The following is a 23,323-nucleotide window of genomic DNA, read 5'->3' as shown; positions in this document are numbered from 1 at the left end:
TAAGATGTATGTGTAACGGGGGGTGTATTATAGTGTGTGGTTGTGAAACAGTGGCAGAGACTGTCAAGCGGGTTGGGGAGTTAGCAGGAAGAGCCAGTGATAGGGAGCATCCATCCATCACCAGGGATGAACAAGAGCCTGTTTATAAACACATTTTACTGGGAATGTCTTAATGAGATTATTCCAGTTTCTACTAGCAGAGGGCTTGGGGGAGTTGCTTGTGATTCAGAGGTTGCCAGTTCAAATCCCTAGTGCAACTAAAAGGTCCCATATTGGGAAATTTTATGGTAACTTTGTGTAACTTGCAATTTCCCAGTGGTGATGTACACGTGAGCACATATTACGTTTAACTGCTATTGTTTTCAGTTTTGAGCCCACCCCAACTAATTCCTTTAAAATCTGTGGATTTTTTTTTTCTTTTTTCTTCACTGACAAGTTTCTGTCCTGTCAGAGAACGAGAAGATCTTTGGTCAGGGTCTTTCATGTTCAGCTAAAACACACATCAAGAGCAACTGTCTCATTTGAAAGGTTCTGTTTACTTTGTGTGTGTGTGTGTGTGTGTGTGTGTGTTCAAGGGGGAAAGAGATAATAGAGGCTGGACTGCAATCAACATTGCAAAAATTTGAGTTGGGCAAAGTGAGAAGAGACCCGAGGCTTGATACAGCAGGAAAGCTCATCAGTGGTGAGTCCATAATCTTGACTCGTAGCTAACACATGTGACACTTTAAAGCTGCTTTTCAGTGAGATGTGAAAATATGAAAAATATGTCAGATGAGACGAATCCTGTAAAATCTTGTGCCTGCTGTTCACTGCTTACAAGTGTAAGGCATGGCTGTCCATAGCCTGTGATTTTCAGGCAGCTCACCCCGGATGATTAAGAATACAGGTCCTACTACTTTTTCCAGGCTGCACTTAGATCCAGCAGGATCCAGTTTTTTTTTGTTTTTATAATGACTTCAATGTATTTGATTAAATCCAGCAGTCATGACCTCTATATAAAAAGAACAGAGAAGAAAATGTGCGGTGTAGTTTGAAAGTCCAATCTCACAACCACGTCAGCAGGACAGAGTAAATCATTTCCAACAAGTGCTTTAATTAGACCTAACCAACAGTGGACAATTTACATTCCTCCTCATCACAGCCAAATACCCCCCAACTGCACTCACTCACATATGCTCAGACATAAGCTATGGACTTAACTGACAATCCTGCAAGCATCAGTTTCCTGCAAAGATCAGTAAACAGTCCAGGCCATTATCGAGCTGCAGCTACCAGCCAGCAGCTCGCTGATAAAGAGCGGAGCAGGCTACATGCAGAGAATGTCCTGAGTGCGATTGATGATGTGCTGAGTTTATCTTCAGGCTTGTACTGTGAGTGATGCAGGATTAATGAATTTTAAGGTTTGAACATGCCATTAACTTGTTTTCTTTGGTCTGAACCTCATGGGAAAAATGATTTATTTATTCATTTTTTAATTTGTTTAGGTTTGTGTTATGTGGAAATGCCAAACTTTGCTTCATTATTCTGGTGTTCACCTCATCATACTGCTTTTCTTTTTTATGCACACATTTTCAGCCATCGTGGTGCAAAAGAACACTAACGGGAAATGTTCCCGAGTATGACCTAACAGTGCTCATATGAAATTGTCCTTCTCCCTTCTCTCCTCATTCTTTTGTGACACTCATCTTCCCCGGGGTGAGCCCTCGCAGTCAGGCCCATGTCCAACATTGTGACACTGCCAGAAGATCTATGGTAACATTTGCACACTCTGACATGGTCCCCATTGTTTTGTGTCACTCCATGCTGCTGCCTGCCCACTGTTCTACTTCCAGAGGTCAGAGCCAGAGGAATGGCTGATGGGATGGGGTCACGTGACACACTGTTGTTAGAAATAATACACTTTCTATATCTTTACTAGCAGTGGTTTTATGCCTGGTTTGCTTATGATACGCTGTATGTTAAACAGATGATACTGTCCTTTAGACTTTCAGATAGTTTTTGTTGTGATTTTTCCAATATTCATGCAATGCAGTCATTTTCTTTTTTTCCTTTTTTGACAGCTATTCTGAAAAATAAGTTCTGTAAAACTTTTTATTTTATGCATTCAGTTCTTCAGTGCTTTGTTTTATGACCAAATACCTGCAAAACTAATATTTCATTACCAGCTTCACATGTACTTTGTGTTTAGTGCTAATTAGCATATGTTAGTGTCCTAATATGCTAAACAAAAATGCTTTGAAATCCTTCTAAACAGAAGTAAGGTAGTAATGTAACTGTGTGCATGTTTGACTGTTTATTAGGATCACTTGGCTAAAGTTAATGAGGTCTAATACAACAGACATCCTTCCTTCATGAAGGTCATAATGATTAGTTTTTGTTTAGACTTTTCAAGAGGTGTTGATTTAACTGTATGGTCATTCTAGAGGTTTGTTCTTTCACCTAAAGCACAATTCTTCTTGATACAGTTTTGTCATCATGAACTGTGACCACACATGCACCAATTTGCCCTTTGATCATCATCTTCAATAAAAACGACAGTGTAGCCAGCAGCCAAATTCCCGTTTCATTTGTCATCATGATCAATGGTGATCAGTCCAGTGAAGGCTACAGCTTCCCTCACAATCTGCTGTCCACCAGCCAGTCCCAGCTCTCATAATGAGCCAATGGAAAGAATGATATGCAGTCGGGTGGAGGGCTGTTAATCCACAGTAAGCATGCTGCATGTCAGACAGAACTGTTAGAGATTTACAGTGTTGAGGTTCATCCTCTATCTCCTCTTGGTGATTCAGGCCTTGACTCCTTTCGGTCTGCCCCGGCCTGGTCTGTGGGGGAGGCTCAGGTCCCAGAGCCTCTTAAATCTAACCGCAGTCCAATATTAACTGCAGCACAAACAGAACAGTGGTAAACAAAAGGCAGAGTAAACACACTCCTAAAGCTCAGAGGACAAACACGCACACACACACAAATTAAATATAGAGTAATATAGTAACATTAGTAGTTTGTCTGGTTGGATAAAACTACTCGAAGCTTCAGAATAATCAGTTGATGAAAGTCTCATGGAAAAAAAAAAATCTTTTCTTACTGACCAGTTGTTTTTTTTTTTTTTTGTTTGTTTTGTTTTTTTTTTTTGTAAAAAATTGCTAGAATGTCTTATTTGCCCAGTGCAGCTGTTGCACGCTGGGATAGATCCATCAAGGCCAGATCTCAACACACACATACACACTAAGAGTGCTGAGTATTCCTCACTCTGCCCATGAGGAATAAGGTCTGATCTGTGAAGTCGCAGCCAGGTCCAGCTGTTTGGACCGCAGCCCCATCTCTGTCCTTCCTGGGTGTCCCTGCTTTCCCTTTCGTCTGTTCCCCAGGGACGGTTAAGACCTCCTCCAGCACATCATCACCCACCACAGACCATGAGTCTCAGCTGCACTCTTCCTCTTTGCTTTTTAAAAATAGGCTGGGATGTCAGCCCTGACAGCTAAGAGACCTGCTCGCATCCTGGGGATTGAAGAATGTTTTCATATTTCCCAGATCCTTCATATGTGAATCCTCTGATTAGTTGTCTGTGTTTATGTCTCTGCTTGTGTGTGTGTGAAGATAGATCCAGTATTAGTAGCTGGAGAGAAGATCTTCTGTCCAGATGAGAGAGTGGACTGAGTTGGAGATGAGCTTTTCAGCAGGAGGCTTCCTCTCTGCCTCGGATGGTTACTGCTCCACAGAGCAGCTCCAGTATTGTGGTGAGTCCACGATGACATTTGTTTCTCTTCTCTGCTCCTTCATCATTTTTTATTATTGTTTATCCCTTCACGATGTCCTCTGCTCTGTTTCTTTTTCTTCTCTAAAAAAGCTGTGGTAGTTGTCTGATTATAGATGTAATGATGCCTACAAGAAATGATCAAACATGAGAGGTGACTTATATGAGCCTTTACCATACCAGTACATTTAAACTGCTGGTTGAATTTGAGTACAGGACAGACATGACTTATGTCGTCTGAAAAGTACTGGACTAAAAAACAATATTTTCTTACTAACTACAAATGGTGTCTTGCTATAACGTTGGTTTTGGTTTGGATAGATATCCACATACAGTAGATATCTGCCTTCACTCCAGTACAGTGGCGAGGCAAATGTATTTCTTCTAGCACCCTTTAACAAGTCACCTAAAGGTGCTTTGCATGGGAAACACAATATAAGACACTCAAACAGGATTTAGAAGAGAAAAGAAGGTGATCTGTGGTAATTACAGCATTAACATCTGTTTCCAGAACCAGTGTTTTGTAACTCTGGACACTGTAATATCCAGAATAGTTTTCTGGCACAATTTCTTTTTTTTTTATTTTTAAGAAAGTGAACCTTTACAGTTTTCCTCTGGACAAATACAACCCAAGCCATCTATGTGGTTGTTGATGTTGATGAAAACAATACAATGCTAAGTGTGTACGTTTGGGAAGAAGTAATATATTCTTCTTAAAAATGGAAAGTTGAATTCATAAACAATATATTGTACCCTTGCCCAACTGATTTCACTGCTACAGAGTTACTGACAGCGTGTGATGACTAATATTAGTTACACTGGGAAACTTGAGGTAGGAATCAAAACTGTAAGTCTGTAGTTTTTTTCCTACTATATTGTTTTTACTCTAACATGATGATGCAGGTTGAACACTGTCCTGTCATTTGTATTTAACAGTTACTCAGGCTTTCTTCGAGTAAGTGGATTATTTATAAATTAAACTGTTACACAACAAGGATGTGATTGCACTTGGTGTGCAACACGACCTTATCTGTCACTCTCACAGTTGGTGAATGCCAAGCATGTATTTACTGTCTTTGAGAACTTGATGACATGGCCAGAATAGTTATTGAGAAGGCTCAGCCGGCTCTCTGCATTCACATCATGCAGAGAGGCTGAGCGTGCATTGCAGGATATTTATATTGACGTGTCTCAGCAACAAATTGCCCCCCACACCCCCCTCGCTCTTAGGACCAGGGGGGGTTGTTGATGGGTTGTATGGGGCGCTATGGGGGGTGGTTTGCTGGTGTTGTTTGGCTCCCTAGCATGCGTGGGATGGATGGGAGGCTGAGGAGTGTTTAGACAGCACTGAAATGGTTTACAAACAGTACGAACCACAGCTCTGTCACACAACGAGAAAGCACGGACACTGCCGCCCCCCTCCAACCACTGCCGCCACGGTCTGGTAAAGACAGGAAACATCTGGAGAGATAAGGGGAGAGAAGACAAAAGGAAGACACAGGGAGGGTTGAAAAGCGTCTTCACGCTGATGCTTCTGTTGTTACTTGCTGAGCACAGTGGTGTCAGTCTGTTAAATTAGAAGATGCTTCCTACATCTGTTATCAGAAGTATTTATCCTGCAGGATCAGATTAGCCAGTTTTTGTTTATTTACGGTCTCTGTCATCAGTTTGTCTGACTGAATGACGGGAACTGTAACTGGTAAATTGTGACAGCGGGCACACACACTGTAACAAGGACCTCTGCTGCATCAGGGCTATGTTTAGGTTTCATTTTGCCTTAAGGTCACAACAGAGTAGTGCTTAAAGCTCTTTTTCTCCTAGTTAGAAGTAGAAAGACTCTGTACTTTATTATCTTGAAAACAAAAAAAAAGGATTTGGGGTAAAATGGTTAGAATGAAAGGTATTGCCAGATTATTTTTGAATTCTTTAAGTCAGAGGGCAGAGCTGACAGTGTCTTTGATAAAATAAGAGGGAGAAATGTTTGTCCTTTAAAAGTCATGAAGGACGACTATACTAGTCTGATGGTTGAAGTGCAGAGCCACAACACGTATCACCACACTTCCCCACTCGGCACTGGTGACTGTTAAAGATACCAAAAAAAAGTAAACAGAATTTAAAATCTTTAAGGTCAGGAATAAGAGAAGTGTATTTTCTAGAAATCTGTTGGAAAGGATGGAAGTTGAAAGATGGAAGCAGGACCAGAGTCTTTAGGAGATTATCCCCATGGGCCCAGAGCCAGAGTGTGGGACTTTGGGGGGGTGGTATGCCCATTTAACTAATCTGTCTGCGGTCATCAAGGTTATCTCAGCTTGGGCTTGGTGACTTTTTAACAGAAAATACCTGGGTTTTATCAGACGGGGAGGGTCTAACCAAGAACTGCTATGAAGCTTCATTATGTGCAGAGTAGGATCTGGTGTGACAGGCCAGGACTTTAACAAATTACGAACTCACTGAAGTGCGCCCTTAATAGCACTACAGAGCTATCAGAATGATTGATTGCTCTTCAACTCTTATTTTGCACATAATCAGACTGATAGTGTTATTCTTCTTCAGCAGTCCTGGGACTCCTGTCAGTAGTGTAGGCTCTCCCTGTAATGGTAACAGATCCCACACCAGGGACAGGACTTGCATAAGCCATCACAATGCTGCAGGGTCATTGCAGACCAAATGAAGGGTCCAGAAACGGAGATCAAAAAATCCTAATTGGCACTGGGAGCTCTCAGCTGCGTCCTGTTTCAGCAGTCTAAACAAGTTCACAAGGTCCCTCTCTGTTTTATTATATCCCCTAAGAGCCATAAAGGCAGTGAAGTCACACGAGTCACGTAAGACTGCATTCCTGTGAGACGCTCTTTGACTTGCAACTGCGTAATTGTGTTCATTCACATTTGTTACACTAATGCAGTCAGTCTCCTTCCTCTATTTTATACTGTAGTTATACTGTCTGTGTGTGTGTGTGTGTGTGTGTGTGTGTGTGTGTGTATACACATCTTTCTGTGGTTGTGTGGGCACGTTTTACTCTACCATTCTTGTGAGGACATTTTGGCCAGTCCTCACAACTTCAAATGGTTTTTTTGAGGGTTGGGCATTTAGTCGTGATGGTTAGAGTTAGGGTCTAAGGAATGCATTATGTCCTCACAGTGTGTGTGACACTCAGCCCTAAGCCCGTATGTTCTTACTGACAATGCAAATATTTAAAATGCAGCACAGATCTACAGCCTGATTTTTACAGCAGTTGGCCATTGTTGTTTCTAGCAAATGTTACTTAAACGGGTATAAAATGAGTGGAGATCATCACCATAATCATTTTGTAATAAATGCAGCTTGATGGAATGAACAGTGGGGCAGCATCACTTCAGGTTCTCAGTTGTTTTTCAATGTTAGGTCTAAAAATATGTATTGATGACTTATGATTCATGATTTAAAGTACCTCATTTACCTGATTTTGTCAGTAGATGAGTAGGAATTATGCTGATGATGATGCAGTACATGTTTTAAATTCCTTAGATATATCAGTGCAGCTTTCTAACTCTAAAAACTGAATGAATCAGGCTTTTTTTTTTTTTTTTTGTCAGCGCCCACACATGAACACAGTGAGTTAAAACAGTAAAGTGGTGTATGTTGTAAAGTGATGATCTCTAAACTTCTGTTCTTTTCTGGTTTCAGATATGCTGGCCGACCCTCTGGGCTACCCCCTCCAGGAACCTGACCTCCAGCTGCTCCCTTATAGCCAACAACAGTACAGCCCAGCCAACCTGCCCTTCTCTCTCTACAGCCCTCCACCCTCCTCCACCTCTTCTCCCTCCTCCTCTTCCTCCTCACAGCTCTGCCATCCTCCATACCACTACAGCTCCCATTACCTGGAGGCGCCCTGTGACCCCAGCCTTGAGCCCCACTGTGGAGGCCTGGATCAGGGGCTTAGACCTGTAGGACTGCCTCTGGGGAGGAGGTCACGGGTGGGGTTGGGAGGGAAGATCAGAGGACAGGACGAGCTGTGTGTGGTGTGTGGAGATAAAGCATCAGGGTATCACTACAACGCTCTCACCTGTGAGGGATGCAAAGGTATTTCTTAGCTGCTGTCTCTGCCTTTGGACCCAGTCTTGTTTCTTTCTTATTTGCTATTAGTTTCAACCTGACCTGTTTCTTCTTTTCTCTTTGCTGCAGGTTTCTTCCGGCGTAGTGTGACTAAAAAGGCTGTCTACCACTGTAAGAGTGGTGGTGGCTGTGAGATGGACATGTATATGAGAAGAAAGTGCCAAGACTGCCGGCTGAGGAAGTGTCGTGCCGTGGGAATGCTGGCAGAGTGTAAGGGACAGCTAATTCAACCACACCAAGTCCAATGTATAACTTAATGTGATCAAATCAAAGGACTGATGGCAGTAATCAATACCTCCTAAAAAATGTTACTGCAATGACTTGTCTGCCTGGAAATGCATGTGTGTCTTCTGGCCAGGTCTTCTGACGGAGGTGCAGTGCCAATCTAAGCGACTCAGGAAAGGCGGTAAAGGCAGAGGACAGGACGAAGAGGAGAACACAGACGGCAGGAGGGTCAGCTCTACCAGCAGGATACCTGGACAGGTACTGGACAACAAAACTTACTGTCTGTAGTTGGTTGGTCTGTCTTTCTCATCCAGACTAAAATATCTCACCTATCTCTTACAAATCTCCTGTTGTACACGGTGCAGTTCTCTTACCCGTCTTCTCTCTTTATATTGAACACACTGTTTTAAGAAGGCTCAGACTGTACAGTGTAGACAAGAGACTGATGTTTTTATTAGTCAGTTTTAGGGAGTCCAGTATTCAGGTAACTTGTCACGTCTACTCATTTTACTTCATAAGAGAACAGGACGCCGTGAAATCTGTGTTGACAGAGGAACATAAAATAGCAAATGACCCATTTCACATCCTTCAGCCTGAATTCAAAATTGACATGTTGACCGACTGTTTAGAGTCACCACATGCAGACTGAGCCATAACAGGAACTACTTTGTCCCATCATCCAGAACGATTTGAAAGAGCAGCAGCAGTTAGAGGCTGTAATGGCGGAACAGTATAAGGTCACTAAGCACTTTATAGCAGGATCAACACGTGCATTATTTTAGTTATTGGTTTTATGTTTAATGTGCAACATTACTACAATATTATTTCATTGGTTTTATACATTGGATTGGTTTTACTGACTTGGTCTTCTGTGTGTGTTACTGAGGATTGTAAACATGTTTGCAGATCAGTGTGATGCAGAAATGCAGAGCCCAAGACAAATGTCCTTAAGTGGAAAATAAATGATGAAATATCTTAATCTAGAATCATCTTTAAAATTTGTCCAAAAACAAATAATTAATGCTAAAATGGTATGTTAGCCTGCTTAGGAATAAGCAGGTATAGATGATGGATGGATGGTATGTTAGCATTCTTGCTGTAGGCGTGTTTGTCTTTGTGATGTTTAGCTTAAGGCACAGCTGTGTCAAACTACAACCACATTCAGTCTCTAGCATGGCCTTAGATAAATTAGCTTTGTTGTCATTGTTCACTCTGAATATTGGCTTAAAGGATGATGAGGTGGTGGGTCAATCAGGTAAATTAAATAGATGTCCAGATAGTTATGTGATTGGCTGTTAGGGTTAGGTGATTTGGAAATAACTTGTGAATTTTTTACCCGTACATATAGAGGTGGTCACATTCACCTTTATCTGCCATCTCATCTTCATCTCCACCAGGCTTTGTCTGCCAGTTTAACCCGAGACCAGAAATTCATTGTGGACAGGATGATGGACGCCCATCGACTGTACAGAGGACAGGACAGCAGCTATTACAGAGTGGGTCATAGTGTGGAAACATCTTTTACTGCCATAAACACGTGGACATTTTTGCTGTTGCCCTCATGATTTCTTGTCTGTGCAGTTTTTTGAGGGGCCATCCACAGACGAGGGGGAGGGTCTGTCTGATGTTACATCACCCACTCTGCAAAAACTCCTGCAGTTTGCCAAGACAGTGCCAGGTAAGATAGATAGAAACATGTGACTCAAAATCTATTTCATCCACAGACAAATCCCACAATAAACCCAAAACCAACACTGTGTTAGTCTGACTCATAATACTGATCTTCCCTATGCTGTGTTGTCCTCAGTACAATGTGTTTCTATTGCAGACACAAATTCTAGACGTCACAAATATTTTTTTGAGGCTCAAAAACTGTCCGTTACTGTATAATGTTACTTAGCAAATAGCACATTTGTTGGGGACTATTTTCAGCAGTGGATTAATACACCTTAGGTAATCTAATGAATATTTACTGTAGCAGACTGACTCAAAATCATGGCAATGAAAGAATTCAGTCTTAATCTCTTCTTAAAAATGTTAATTCAAATTTCATCAGTTCTTGTAATTAATTCTACCACTCTACATGAAAACAAACAGTGATGTTCACTTCACAGGTTTTGACCTGCTGGATTTTTCAGACCAGCTCTCTCTCTTGTCAGTCTCTTCACTGGAGGTCATGTTTCTGCTCTCAGCTCAGCAATTCACCAATAACCCGACAAGCCCCAGTCCAGGTGAATTAACCAATGAGAGGAAGAAGCATGCAGAGCAGTTCAGAAAATCACATTTTTTATTCATGCTTGCATTTTAAATCATTTTCTGTTATCAGCCCTGCAGCTTTTCAGTATGTCAGCACATAACTGGTGGAGAAATATTCAGTCAAAGGAGAACTTTAACAGTAGAACACTGGTCAGTTCAGGTGAGTATGGAAATATCTGCAGTCTTACAGATTAGGGTGGGGGGTGGGGTCGTGTACAGTATTTCATTTAAAATGAATGAGACTTTTCCAATTTCCTTGTGTGAACAGGAAACAGTGAGGATCTATCTGGACCAGTGCTGAACTTCTTCCACAGCATGAAAACTCTGCAGGTGACAGAGGCTGAATACACCCTGCTCACTGCTACAGCTCTGCTCTGCTCAGGTCAGAACATGAATCTTTTCTCCCTAGTTTGTTGAGGGTGAAGTCAACACAAGAAAATGTTTTTTTCAGCTGGAAATAATCAAATGTGGAGCTGCAGGGTTAGTACAAAAATAGTGTATCTGACTTACTGTGTCTCTCAAGTCGTCTAAATTAGCTCTCCTACTTTATATAACAGTGTCCAACTTCACTAATACAGCACATTTGACTTTTCCCTTACAAAAGCTCTTAGGCAAGTTGAACATGTCAGTCAATGTTTATATGACTTGTTAAATGATATAAACAAAAAAATACATCTTGCCTGTGTCCCTCCCACAGACCGGGCATCCCTGCAGGCAGCCAGTTGTGTTGAGAAAATGCAAGAACTGATCCTGGACCTGTTGTCCAGGGTCTGTGGGGCCCAGGCTGGAGCTGCACGAGGGGGGCCGCAGCGGTTTGGCCGCCTGTTAGGGAGACTGACAGAGCTCAGAACCCTCCGTCACAACTACTTCCTCCTGAACAGACAGCAGCCTGGACACTGACAGGAAGGACATGTCGGAAATGATGGACACCACCACTCTCACTGTAAGAACTGAGAAATTTTACAAGCACTGTTGTAGAAAAAGTAACTCTTAGGACATGGAAGGTTTACCCACCAGTTGTGAGTGGATAGTGTTGGTTCTGAAGGCAAATCTGTCACTTCCTTCAGTCCTGCAGACAATACTGAATTTTTGCTTCTAATGAGGCTGAAATGTTTGTGGACTGCTGGAGTTTGAAGTAAAAACACATTTATAGGTATTTTTATACTTGTATACAGCTAACATGTAGGCTTACAGTATTTTACACATAGTAGTTAAAACAAAAATGGAGACTGTTTTAAGCAGAGGATATCAGTAAAAACTAAAACTTCACTATTCCAGTTTTATTCTTCAGTAACTCCTGGCCTAATGACATCTGTCAGAAAAAGCATTTAGATTATAATAAAATATTAGGATGAGAATGGTCCTCCTGTTGAGTTAGAAAAAACACAAAACTAAAGTAAAGATTCACAAGATGTTTTTAATGAGGATGTATTTCCCAAAAAGAGGAAATAGTTTTCAGAGAAAATATTTGGTGAGCAGGTAAAATATGCACATCGTACAAGCTTATAAAAGGTGTATTTTCCATTTGCTAAAACAGGGCTCTTGACAATAAATAAAATCTTCTGGGGGTTAACAGTGGACGATGTTGGTGGTTTTAATCAAAACCACCAACATCAAACCAAATGTGAACTCATCTGTTAAAATATTCGCTGCATGGATTTAAAACCTCCCTCCGTTTGTTTTAAATAAAATTTATCTTCACCTTTAACCAATATAGTTTTATTTCTATAGTTCTGTCTTCCATAAATAAATTACTTCTCTCTGTATCAAAAAGAGAATTCAAATATAAAGATCGGCTCATTGTGCTGTTTGCTCTAAATGTACACGCACAGAGCACAAAGACAAGCTCAGTACGCTGCAGCAAGTCAGGGATTACTTTACCTCCACAAATATACACAGCCTCACGTTGCCCCTTCAGGGTTGATTGAAGTACGCATTTTAAAATAGCAACATTAAATTAAATTGGATTTGATAATACACATACATATATACAGAAAGTGTGCCTTTATAATATACAAGTGTCTGTAAAAGATTAGAATGTAAAAAGCTATTGTATAAAAGATGGCAGTGATCCATTCAATCGTCTTCTGTGGTTCTTATAAATATGTCTAATCTCTTTTCTGACAGTCTGATTCCTTGGCAGTAGCATTATACAAAATAGGGGAAATTTTTTACATTTGATCTAGACCAACAGCCTCAACACATCCATGTGGTCTAAGCAGATCCCTGGATAGAGAATTAACACTGACCACAGCAACATGGGACCCAAAGGTAATTTCATTCACACCTGGAGTGCCACATTGTCACAGGAAGGCAACCGCTATAGCGCTGTGCCAGACACTAGTGGTTTGTTAATGAACTACAGTCCAGGACTGCGCTGCCATGGCAACTTCCTCAGACAACAGTGTGAACACAAATTCAAACCACAGTAGGCCCACCTGCTGCTTCACAACCAAAATGAATGCATAGTGGCTGACTGAGTAAACACAGGGCTCACCGTTGCCATCTACAGGTAGTTCGAGGCCACAAAGCCATGGCTTTGACTGACTCTGCTCTGGTGAATCATGGCGCGGTCGTATGCTACCTGGACAGACTTGCGGATGCTGGACTTGCGGCCCTCCATTAAGCGCAGCTTGTCTGCTGTGTCGTCTACACCCAAAGGTGTCACCTTTTCACGTGGGAGCCACTGCCTACAATACCAAACAGAGATTTATACTGTCAAAGTCTTGGAACATGAGTGGTGATTCCCATTTTCACTGCTTTAGTCTTGTTTGTACTACTGGGTGCTATAGATTTGTTTGTTTTGAACATACACAACTACAATAAATAGTATGATATAACTCTTTACTAATAAAATCTTTTTTTCCCAAATAAACTGGGGCAATAACTTCTTTGTTGTTCTTTAGAGCAGCTGGTTGGCTGGACTGGACAGTAGAACAAGCTGAGTGTTGTTCATGCTTTAAGGATGATGGGCCTGAGCACTATGTTACATTTGAGTATGTTTCAAACTCACCATGTCCGCTTGTTGTCAAAGAAAAGTACCAGGTAGAGCTTCTCGTTGGTCTCCTCCTGCCTCTGGTCCCCCAGATGGAGGACATCTTTGGGTGGAACAGGGATGGGCACCCCATTGTGCAGCAGGCCCTCCTCTGGCATCTCTGGGTCAATGATCTGAAACAAACACAGTCAGTCCAAGAGGAATACTTGGCTTGTTCCTAGCACTGTCTATTAAAAAGCTGAACTCAATGTTGACAGATCATTTTAGGTTGTGCTTCAGTAACTCTAGGTGAAATAAGGTCTTACCAGAGCAGGATAGGAGGGATATCCCCGACACTTGGCCCAAACCAGATCTAGAGGCTCCAGCTCTGTCTCATCCTCAGATGTTTGGCTGCCAGTCCCTGCAAAACAAGAGACTTTGCTGGTTGGACAAATCATTGGTTTGCATCCTCACCTATGTGGAAGGCCTATGCAAATAACAGAGAAAATTCATTTTCATGTTTTCTTGTTACTATAACAACAAAACAAACAAAAAAATCTACCGGTGTAATCTGCGTCTCCATTGACTATCTCCAAAAAGGGAACTTTGGAAAGAGCCGGTTTCCCAAGACTTCGTTTGGGTGGGGAGCTGCTGTAAAACAGCATGTTGTATTGTCAGTGTACAGTCAGTCTTTACTAAAACCAGACCAAGTAAGGACAACAGATAACCCATGTCTTACATTTCCATGTGGAGGACTGGACAAGGGCTGTACTCAGACTTGGACCCACCATCCTTGTGTTTGTTGTAGCCATTGGTCAGTCCTGAAAGCAAATGAGAGAAATCTCAAAACAACTGCTGCAGATATAACAAAACTACTTAATCAACAGACATATTCCCTCCTACTAGAGCTGGGTGATAAACAGATTTTAATCGATTAACTCGAATGTGTAGTTTACTTTGACTTGCTATACTTGCTAGCAAAGGTAGCAGTATGACCAATTTACTGCAGCACCTCAAACATGCTGCTGAGTGGGAGAGATGTTGCACCCTACGAAATGAATAAGACCCTGGCAACACAAGCACACCTGCTGGGGGGGGGAAAAAAAAAAAAAAAAAAATTTAATCATAAATTGGATTTTTTTTTTTTTTTAGGCCATATCACCCAGCCATTCCTCCTACCTCAGTTACAACAATCAGTGCAAAAGAAATCAACACCCAGTAATCAAACGTAATGAGGGTGGGGTGGTGCATGAGTAAAAGGGGGAACTGTTTGTCTAAATTTCACATTACTCAAACTAAAACATAACTGCACTCTAACAACCCAGACATTGTCATTACTTGTAAAAAAAAAAAAAAAACACTAGAGATATGCATACTGCAGTCTGCACCACCCACCAAGAGCGCTCAGCTCCAAAACACTACCCAAAGCAGAGCATCTTGAACTTCAGGTAAACACACATTATCAAATGTTAGTAACTGAGTGAAGCTGCTTACCACTTTCCAGTGCATGATTTGGTGTCCTCTCCAGCTCGCTATCTGGGGACAGGTCTCGACAGGGTGTCCATTGTTGATGAAGAGTGGGGGGTCCTGGGGTTTTCTGTGGGGTCTTGGATGGAGTGGACAAAGGGGTCAAGGATGGGGTGCTGGTTGTGGAACTGGGAGCTGTGGAGATGTTGCTTGTATTCTCATCCTGCAGCCCTTTTCCATTTGGTAAAGGATTGTCTCTGTCTCTGAATAGCTTGGCTCCATTTTTAGCTTTCTTGAATAACACAGATGTTCTTCGTCCAACTCCTCCAATGGTGGGCCGTGGGGGGGCGCTGAGGTCTGGCAGGCCATTTGCCATGGCCTGCACTTCACTGTGCAAACTTGGAGGTTGCTCCTGTGCTTTAGTGCAATTAATGTTTTCTGAGGCACTATCTGGGAGGTCACTGTCCATCTTTAGGCGCTTGCAGGCCCAATTACAGGACAGGGGCTCCCCTGTGATTGGCCGCAGGGTGGGGGGCTCCAGAAGCGCGTCCCCGTGTCGTGGAGGAGGAGCCGGCCCTGTAGGTTCCAGTGTTGGGGGCGAAGTCGATTTAAGGTCTTCTGGAAGATGAGAGGAGAAAAAAAATTAATTCCACTTCACTCAGCATTTATTAGAAATGAATGCCCATTTAGTATGTAGTTTGATGTGGTGGTGTAGTATTCACACTGGAAAATGGTCACTTCATAATGATTTACATTGAATTCTAACAGTCTGATCACAGTCCAAAGGGAGGTCAGGTATTCTGTAGATATGGACCTTATCAAGACAAGTGAATTAAAAAAAAACAACAAAAAAAAAAAACAAACTTTGCTCTCACAACTGTACACCAGCAACATGGTAACATGGCAGTATTTTGTGACTCAACTGAGAGAAATCACACATATTCTGCTGCCCTCCCCTTCGGTGGCAGGACGACTTGACTGGACTAGCCTGGAGTCATAAGTGGGATGATATGGCATGACTGTACGAGGCCATGAGTGTGGTGAGTCCATGAGGGTGATGTATAGAAGAGGTGCGGACATAGAGTGCACTGGGAGAGAGGAGTTGTGAGGCCACCATGGCTAACGAGACTCTGTGGGCCCCTACTTACTAGACTGGAGACAGTGGGGTGGTTGGGGTTGGTGCGTGGGGGGGACCCTGGCTCAATTACCTGAGGACAATGTTCTGTTAGCTCATGTTCACAACTGGTCTCATTAAAAACAGTGGCTTTTAAATGCATTGGAATTTCATACTGTTGTCACTTCCTTTTTAATCAACCACCTTTGTCTGAAGATGAAAGGCCATTATCTGCCTTGGTGTCTTTGTCATCATCGTCTTCATCATCGCCATCCTCGTCCTCTTCCTTCAGGTGTCCATTGTGAAGATTGTGGCGGTGGTCCTGCCTGTAGCGGAGGTTATTGATCTCACGCCGAAGCAGGCGGATACGGCGAGTTCGGGCACCGCTACATCGCATTGAAGTGACAAAGTCCAGCTTTTCTAACAGCTCCTTCAGCTGTTCCTCCACTGTCATATGAAGCCGGTTGTCTGGATCGAGCACGCTGTCAACTGGACATGACAGAAGGAGTTTTAACAATGAAGCTAGCATGTACGGAGGTACAACAAATATACTTTAACACTGAGAATTTTAAAATGAAGCTGCTATTGGTTAACATTTTCTGATTATATTCATTGTTTAAATCTATCTTCTCCCTGCCTTAAGGGGAAAGCTGGAATGTCCTTTTGGAAAATAAGACAACTGACAAAACAACAGTACAACTGCAAAACAACAGCTTTACTCTCAGAAAAGAAAGGACAAGTACTGATAGCTCATCTGCTGAATGAACTGATCTAAATAACCTCATTTCTCTGTGTTGCCAGTTTTGTTAAAAGAAATGGGACTTTGGTTTCTATATATGACCAAGATACTCAAAACAGACAAGATTGTGGTTGTGGCATTTTAGTACATACAAAAATATATAGTTGTTTTTGGGTACTACTACTTTGACTTACTGTCCTCCCAAGTACAGTTGTAAAAGTCTCTCTTCTGCGGTGACTCTGGGAAGTGCATGCCAGTGTCCAGGTCCAGACCAGTGTTGGTGGCTTGTCTTTGTGCATGACGCAGTATGGCACCCCCTAAATCTTGAAGACGCAGGGCCGCCCGATGGAAGACTGTGTCCTTGGCATTGTAGAGAAGGCAGTTAGACACCATCAGGTTGAAATCAGCCTCCAGGTCAGCCACTGAGCGGTAGGCATGACTCTCCAGCTTAGTGCGCATAGTGGTAAAGTCCATTGGCTGGCTGATGAAGTCCAGGTAGTCAGGAACCTGAGACAAGACAAAACTCCCAACGTTAATGACAGGTTTATGAGGTTTATTTGGTGTAAACCTTGCAGTTTGAGTTAAACCTTGTAGGTCTCCATCTCTATCTACTATATCTCATTGCCTTGTACTGAAACACGTAATGACAAAGTTGAATCTAATCTAACCTAGTAATGATTTTCCTTACAGACAATATTAATGTGACTCAGCTGGAGCCATATTTGCTTAAAGCTAAATTCAACTAAAGCAACTGAACACTTATGAGTTTACTATCACTCTGATTTCTCTTTACTTATTCCTTGGTGTTTGTACTGTATGTTAAGACATTTGTTATGAATCACACTATAAAAAAACTCTGGATTTACATTATCTGGGTGGTAACAGAGCATGTCATTAGAAGAAATATCTGAAATGTGAGTACACAATGGGGAAAAACACTTCAGGAACCAGCAGGCACTTCCACTTTGCCACCCATTTATAACCTGTGTGCATACATCCAGTGCCAATGTAACAGTGGAAGCTCTGACCTCTTTGATGTTAACTGGCTCTGCAAAAATCTGGGCTGTGTCCTTCTCCTGTAGCTGGTCCAAAGTGGAGCGAAGCAGCACCAACACTGGGGTCAACTGCATCTCCAGAGCTGCCTGGTGAACTTTGACCTGCATTTATTACAGTAAGCATGTAATGTCAGTACATGTGAAGGCCATCACCATAAAGAATTCAGGCAAGTTTTTACAGACTGTCAAAGGTTACAACATATCGAAACAGTGTGAAGTTGTACTTTAGGAAAGTAGTGTAATGGTAACTAACCACTTTAATTGTTTTTTTCTTGATACAATAACCAGAGAAAATCTTCAATGATGTCCACAGACAACCAGAATATCATTCTAAATTCTAATCTGATCAGATACCATCATGGACAAAGCACAGGTTATCCAGTGTATATTGTGTAATTACCAGTCCTAAAAGCCTTAATGTTAATAAAGGTATGTTTTCTTCATGGTAATACTGCTAAGTTGCCTTTTTATATGAAAGGTTATTAAAAAATGAGATCATCCAAACATTACAGAATACATTAAAAAAACATAACGTGGTTTCCATATACAAAGGAAACAGATTAAAGGAAAAACCAACATAGATTTGGTGCCCCCAGAACAGCTTCAATGCATCTTGGCATATATTCTACAACTCTGGAACTCTACTAAGGATGAAAAACCAAATTGCATTTAGGTGTTAAACTGGGCTGAGAACTGGTGGCTGTGAAGGGCACAGCATGTGATTCACATAATTTACATATTTATTAAGGTTATCAAGTCAGATTTTTCCTTTCATCTGTCAACCATCTGTATTTTAGACCTTCAAAATGTCTGCCTTGTAATACTGTATTCTATCCACTGTTCAAATTCAAGTCAGAATTTAAAATGCAGTTAGTCCTTATCCTGGTTTCTCACCTGTTCCCGTTTGAGTTTCTCCCTTTTGCGGATGAGCTCCACCAGCAGCCTGGCTTTTTCAAGATCATGCCGAAGTTTCTGCCAGTATCTCAGTGCTTCTCTAGCTGCAGAAACCTTCTCATCCACCTCAGGCTAGAAAGCACAACGCATTTTAGTGCTCCACTAAATATAAACACTGAGCCAGAGATGTATCTAAAGACAATCACTGAATTTCCAGAATTGCTTGGTGTGACAACATCCAAATAGATATACTGAATAACACAACACAAAATGTACAAAACAGCCACAGGGTGGCAAGGCTGATGTTCCGTTTCCTGGCCTGACCTGTTCAGTATTCCTTTGGGATTGGATGTTAGAGTGCAAGCGCCGGACCAGCGGCACACCGCTTCTCGAGTGACGCTTCAGCAACCAGTAACTATACAGACGCTGCATGAATTGGTTTTTCCTCTGAAAGAGGATTCCTTTGCAGATGATATTCAGCCTGTACAACAGACATTGATGCAGGTTCATCATAGTGTTAACATGATGGACATCAGCTCAGACATTTTTACTGGACAACTGTTTCTTGTAATTTTACACTCATGCATAGCCAAATATGCCACATCACCAAAATTCTGCTTTAATGAAAAAAATATATAAGTGAAGTTTTGACCAGATGGTCTTAGTGTATTGAAGATCTGATGAAAAACACATCAGCTGTTTGGCAAGAAAGGTTCATTTTGATTTTGTGATGAACAACAACAGAAGGACAAAAGACAAAATCTAACCTGCTTGTGGGTATCTGAGGTATTGTCACTTGTGGTGAAACTGTCTGTCGAACTGTTGACTCTGTGTTCTTCTTCCCTTTCTTTTTACCTGTCTTGGCATCATTATCACAGTTTCTGCCTTTTTTTGGTGTGGTTGGACCCTCTGTATAGGCACTTCGTCCTCTACTAGCCCTCCCTCTGCTGCCCACAACTCTCCCTTCACTCTCCTCATCTGAGATGGTTTCTTGTCCTGGTGGCGAATGGGCCTCACAGAATGCTGTCTTTTTAACAGAGAATGTAGTTCCATTGACATTAGTCTCTCGCACAGGATCAATCTTCATAAAGAGACCAGCACGCTGAGCACATGTGACGTGAAACGCTGTGTAACAATTGGCTTTGTGGCACTGAATTGATGCACCACAGCTCTTCTGCTTACACAGGTAGCAGGTAAGTTTCCAGCGTGCTGGGGGAATGTTATTAACCCCTTCAATTGGTTCCAAAAACACTGTGTTGGCAAAGCAGACTTCAGGGATCCAGATGGCACAGACCACATGTGCCCAGCGGCCATCACTCGTTTGCTTGAAGGCGCCACCACGGTTTGGGCATAAAACACAGTCAACAGGTTTCTGAGGGGACTGAAGACAACAACGGCACAGCCACTGGCCTTCAGGAATATAGGGAACTCCATAACATTCTTGGTGTACAGCTAGGTTGCAGGAGTCACAGAAAAGAATAACATTGCTGTTGAGGCACTCATCATCCAGGCACACACAGCAGAAGGCATCGTCGTCAACAGTGCTCTGAGAGGGTGCACGGCTACGGGCTTCCCGGTACGCCTCCTCCTCCAACCGGTCCACAAGTAGCTCAAAGGTGTTTGGCAAGACAGCTGAGTAACCCTCTGATGTCCGGTCAGCATTGACCATCTCCAGCCAAGCAGTATCTTCCTCATCCATGTCATATTCTGCTTCAGCTTCCTGCTCCTCAGCTGAGCGTTCAATGTAACGGTAATATGCCGTAGGCAGAGGGGGTGCCTCAACTGGTGTGAAAGTCTCTAGCACACGAAATTTAGGCTCAGGAAGGTTTACATGAGGATCGTGGGTTGTAAGTAACTTTTCAGGTGTTTGTGGTTGAGAATTGGGGCAGTTCTTGGAACGTGGTGGCGACTTAATAGATGGACATTTGGAGTCTTTCCGGCGGCCTCGGAGCGTTACAGGTTTGTGAACCGTTTGGGCACTGCCGGTGAGAGGTGACGACTGCTCACTGTTCTCCTTGTTGCTGTTACACTCACTTATGTCCTGAGCCATCATCTCATCTTCAGTAATGACCTCCAAGGACTCTAAAATAGAAATACGGTGAAGCCTACCATCCAGTTCCACCTCCACCACCTTCTGGGCCTGGGCATAGGTCAAGGTTTCTCTGCTTGGAGATGACTTAAAGTTATAAGTGGATGGAGATCGCTGGCGGGTACCCCGACGCCCGCCAACTGTCCCATTAGCTTTCCTGGCATCGACTCCACCTCCTTTGGCCACTTGGCCCTTTCGACGTGGCTTCCTCATAGGCCACCAATCACACGTTCCCTCCTTTTGGTAAAATAGGAAACAAAAACAATATGAAAATTCTAGAGTGTCAGACTGTGAATAAGAGTAAAAAAATATTTTGAAAGTTGTATAAAAATAACAATTGAATACCATCATTTTACCTTTGAAGTCCATTTGAAATTACTTTTTGTATTCAACATTTTCAAGGGGTTTTTAAATGTACTGTTAATAGCATTTCATTAAACAAAACCTGAAACCAAAGGAATGCAGTTATATTTAATATTTATGATGGCATACCCTAGTTTTATCAGCATTTTACAGAATACCAGTCAATGTAAACACAGACACCGTGCCCAGCTGGCTCAGATGAAAAGGCACAATTCCTGTATTTCCCCAACAATTTTTCTTCCAGGAAGTCAAACAATGCAGGACGAGTGGATTACAGACCATATATATATGCTGCACTTCTATATTCTAAATGATATTTTCATTCAAGACATTGCCCATAGTCACAGCACTTGTTCTTTTCTAAATATAATTATTATATGCGGCTTTAAAAGGTCATTTCCTCTTGTAATATTACATGATTAATTATATTACTTTTCTACATACCTGTTAATTAATTATATAATTTAAATAATATTAAATTTAATAAAATTAAATGAGAATAACTGCTGTAATAATTGAATTTCCCCTTGGAGATTAATAAAGTACTTCTTCTTCTTAATTATTATGTGCTATTTATGAAGCAAGAAAATCCTTATGCTGTTGCTGTAACACCACAGAACCAAGACCACAGGAGATAAATATGCCATGAACGTCGTGGCATATTAATAACACTGCAGTAAAACACAGTGCGAGCATGTCTTTGTATGACTTAAGTACGTCTATGGTCAGTACCAGCTGCAGTACAAACATTCCTTCACATACCTCAATTTACAGAACTCGTCAACTACTGACAACTTCCAGTAGCTAATGCATAAGCCAGTATACGAAGTCTAGACAACTTTCATGCTGGAGGTTATTCTTCACTGTTAAAATACATAAAACAAAGAAAAAGGTCTGTAGATTATTCTCGACTTTATCTCAGAAACTGTTGGCAACTACTATGGGGACTAAGCAACAACACATCGGAAACATCCAATCAGCTTTCAGGAATATTTGACTGATGTACCCCACAGCCAATGAGATCTAAGAACGCCTCGGTCTCTACAGATCAATGTCCTTATTTCGAGTAAAATGTCAGCCATGTTTACAGTTTTTAAACAGTGTAAAAAGCTTTTCTACAGTAGGATATTAGTTGCTGTGTTGTAAATACGAACCATTTAGTAAAGTCTGGGTGAGACAGATCAGTATTCCGGTATAACATCAAAGTACTGAGACAAGTAAACGTTATCCGCTAGCTAAGTTAGCCTGCTAACTTTAATAGACTGGCAGTAGCTACTAACGATAGCTGGTTTGTTATTTTTTAAACGTTGACAACCTTTAAAAATTGTTAAACTGCCGCTACTTAAAGTGTAGTTAAAAGCCTTCATGTGCTCTGAAATAAATCAACAGTAGTTAGCAGACATAAGCCACCTTACCTATAATGGTAACTGGCTGAAGTCGCTCGACAACCTGCGGGCTGAAGCTAACAGCTAACAACTGTTAGCCACAGCTACACTTTACTGATACAGCCGGTATATTCCGCTGTTTTATTCCGCCTCTGTTTCTTCACAACGCGTCGTTTGCGACGCACGCAGTCACCCCCAAGGGCTCACAGACAGCAGGAGCGATACGCCTGCATTAACAAACTGAGAAAGAGCGTACTGTCCACCTAATTTTGTGAGAAGAAACACTAGCCTCCTTCGGCTAGCTGGCTAGGCATTTGGAGCCAAACCGATATTAGCCAAAGTAACGACACATGACTTCCGGATGCAGCTTTCAAAATAAAGCCATTGTTACTGGTGTAAGCGTTTCATCGTGAATTCATCTTAAAGTAATTTACACGTAACATGAGACAGAATTTAATATCACATCATTTTCTGCCACTATATCATTTTCATTTTATTGCCACAAAGTCTACAGCGAAGTGTTATATTTATCAATGCACGCATATGTTATTTGAAGATTTGCGTTTAAATTGACTTTAACGCGCCCATATTTAACACATTCTTGGCAGAAGCATCTTACGGGAAAACAACGCGCTGCTTTTGAAACTTGACTTCCAATCACAAAATAAATCACTGAAACAATAAATCACTGAAACGAGCTATCATGCTATTTCTATTTACATTTATTTACTTTGATGGCAAAATGCCTCACTTCCGCTTTCATGGTTACCTATGGGTTACCTTAATAGCTGCAAATATATTCAAGTTTAACCCGCCCTCCTGACGTCACCACTCCACGATTTTCGCGCGAAAGCTATTTAAGCGTCTACTCATAGACTCTCTCTCTCTGTCTCTCTATCACACAGCGGCCACAGGGTTG

At 41.8% G+C, this 23,323-nt stretch overlaps 2 protein-coding genes across 8 annotated transcripts; one reads left to right on the top strand and one right to left on the bottom strand.

Moving 5' to 3' along the window:
- Positions 1 to 421: 421 nt before the first annotated feature.
- Positions 422 to 16,307, top strand: nr1h5 (nuclear receptor subfamily 1, group H, member 5). 5 transcript variants are annotated; one of them, XM_026332538.2, is made up of 11 exons: positions 422 to 682; positions 3,599 to 3,734; positions 7,415 to 7,810; positions 7,913 to 8,053; positions 8,202 to 8,326; positions 9,466 to 9,564; positions 9,650 to 9,746; positions 10,183 to 10,299; positions 10,395 to 10,484; positions 10,593 to 10,706; positions 11,022 to 12,404. In XM_026332538.2, the coding sequence occupies exons 2-11, from the start codon at positions 3,638 to 3,640 to the stop codon at positions 11,222 to 11,224; spliced, it is 1,479 nt and encodes a 492-aa protein (XP_026188323.1). In that variant the 5' UTR covers positions 422 to 682; positions 3,599 to 3,637; the 3' UTR covers positions 11,225 to 12,404. The 5 variants fall into 5 exon arrangements, with proteins under 5 accessions (XP_026188323.1, XP_026188321.1, XP_026188322.1 ...); XM_026332536.2 differs by having other exon boundaries at positions 3,595 to 3,734; XM_026332537.2 differs by lacking the exon at positions 422 to 682 and adding an exon at positions 1,737 to 1,752 and having other exon boundaries at positions 3,595 to 3,734.
- On the bottom strand, positions 11,722 to 22,732 carry brpf3b (bromodomain and PHD finger containing, 3b). 3 transcript variants are annotated; one of them, XM_026332530.1, is made up of 13 exons: positions 22,435 to 22,732; positions 19,335 to 20,893; positions 18,892 to 19,048; positions 18,568 to 18,699; positions 17,647 to 17,775; positions 16,813 to 17,125; positions 16,084 to 16,368; positions 14,793 to 15,383; positions 14,038 to 14,119; positions 13,861 to 13,949; positions 13,625 to 13,719; positions 13,338 to 13,492; positions 11,722 to 13,014 (listed from the first exon to the last, which is right to left on the bottom strand). In XM_026332530.1, exons 2-13 carry the CDS (start codon positions 20,867 to 20,869, stop codon positions 12,831 to 12,833), a joined length of 3,747 nt encoding a protein of 1,248 aa, XP_026188315.1. In that variant the 5' UTR covers positions 20,870 to 20,893; positions 22,435 to 22,732; the 3' UTR covers positions 11,722 to 12,830. The 3 variants fall into 3 exon arrangements, with proteins under 3 accessions (XP_026188315.1, XP_026188317.1, XP_026188316.1); XM_026332532.1 differs by having other exon boundaries at positions 13,861 to 13,946; XM_026332531.1 differs by having other exon boundaries at positions 14,793 to 15,380.
- Between the last annotated feature and the right edge of the window lie 591 nt (positions 22,733 to 23,323).

This window comes from Mastacembelus armatus, chromosome 7, assembly GCF_900324485.2.
Source record: "Mastacembelus armatus chromosome 7, fMasArm1.2, whole genome shotgun sequence".
NCBI lineage: Eukaryota > Metazoa > Chordata > Actinopteri > Synbranchiformes > Mastacembelidae > Mastacembelus > Mastacembelus armatus.
This window is presented reverse-complemented; position numbering and strand designations above follow the sequence as displayed.

Coding starts and splice junctions, on each gene's coding strand:
- nr1h5 (XM_026332534.1), top strand. CDS start 3,638: ATGAGAGAGTGGACTGAGTTGGAGATGAGCTTTTCAGCAGGAGGCTTC. Junction 10,300..10,394: donor CCCGACAAGCCCCAGTCCAG/GTGAATTAACCA, acceptor TTCTGTTATCAG/CCCTGCAGCTTTTCAGTATG. Junction 10,707..11,021: donor TACAGCTCTGCTCTGCTCAG/GTCAGAACATGA, acceptor TCCCTCCCACAG/ACCGGGCATCCCTGCAGGCA.
- brpf3b (XM_026332530.1), bottom strand. CDS start 20,869: ATGAGGAAGCCACGTCGAAAGGGCCAAGTGGCCAAAGGAGGTGGAGTC. Junction 19,049..19,334: donor CCTCAGATACCCACAAGCAG/GTTAGATTTTGT, acceptor TCTGTTGTACAG/GCTGAATATCATCTGCAAAG. Junction 17,776..18,567: donor AGAAACTCAAACGGGAACAG/GTGAGAAACCAG, acceptor TAATAAATGCAG/GTCAAAGTTCACCAGGCAGC.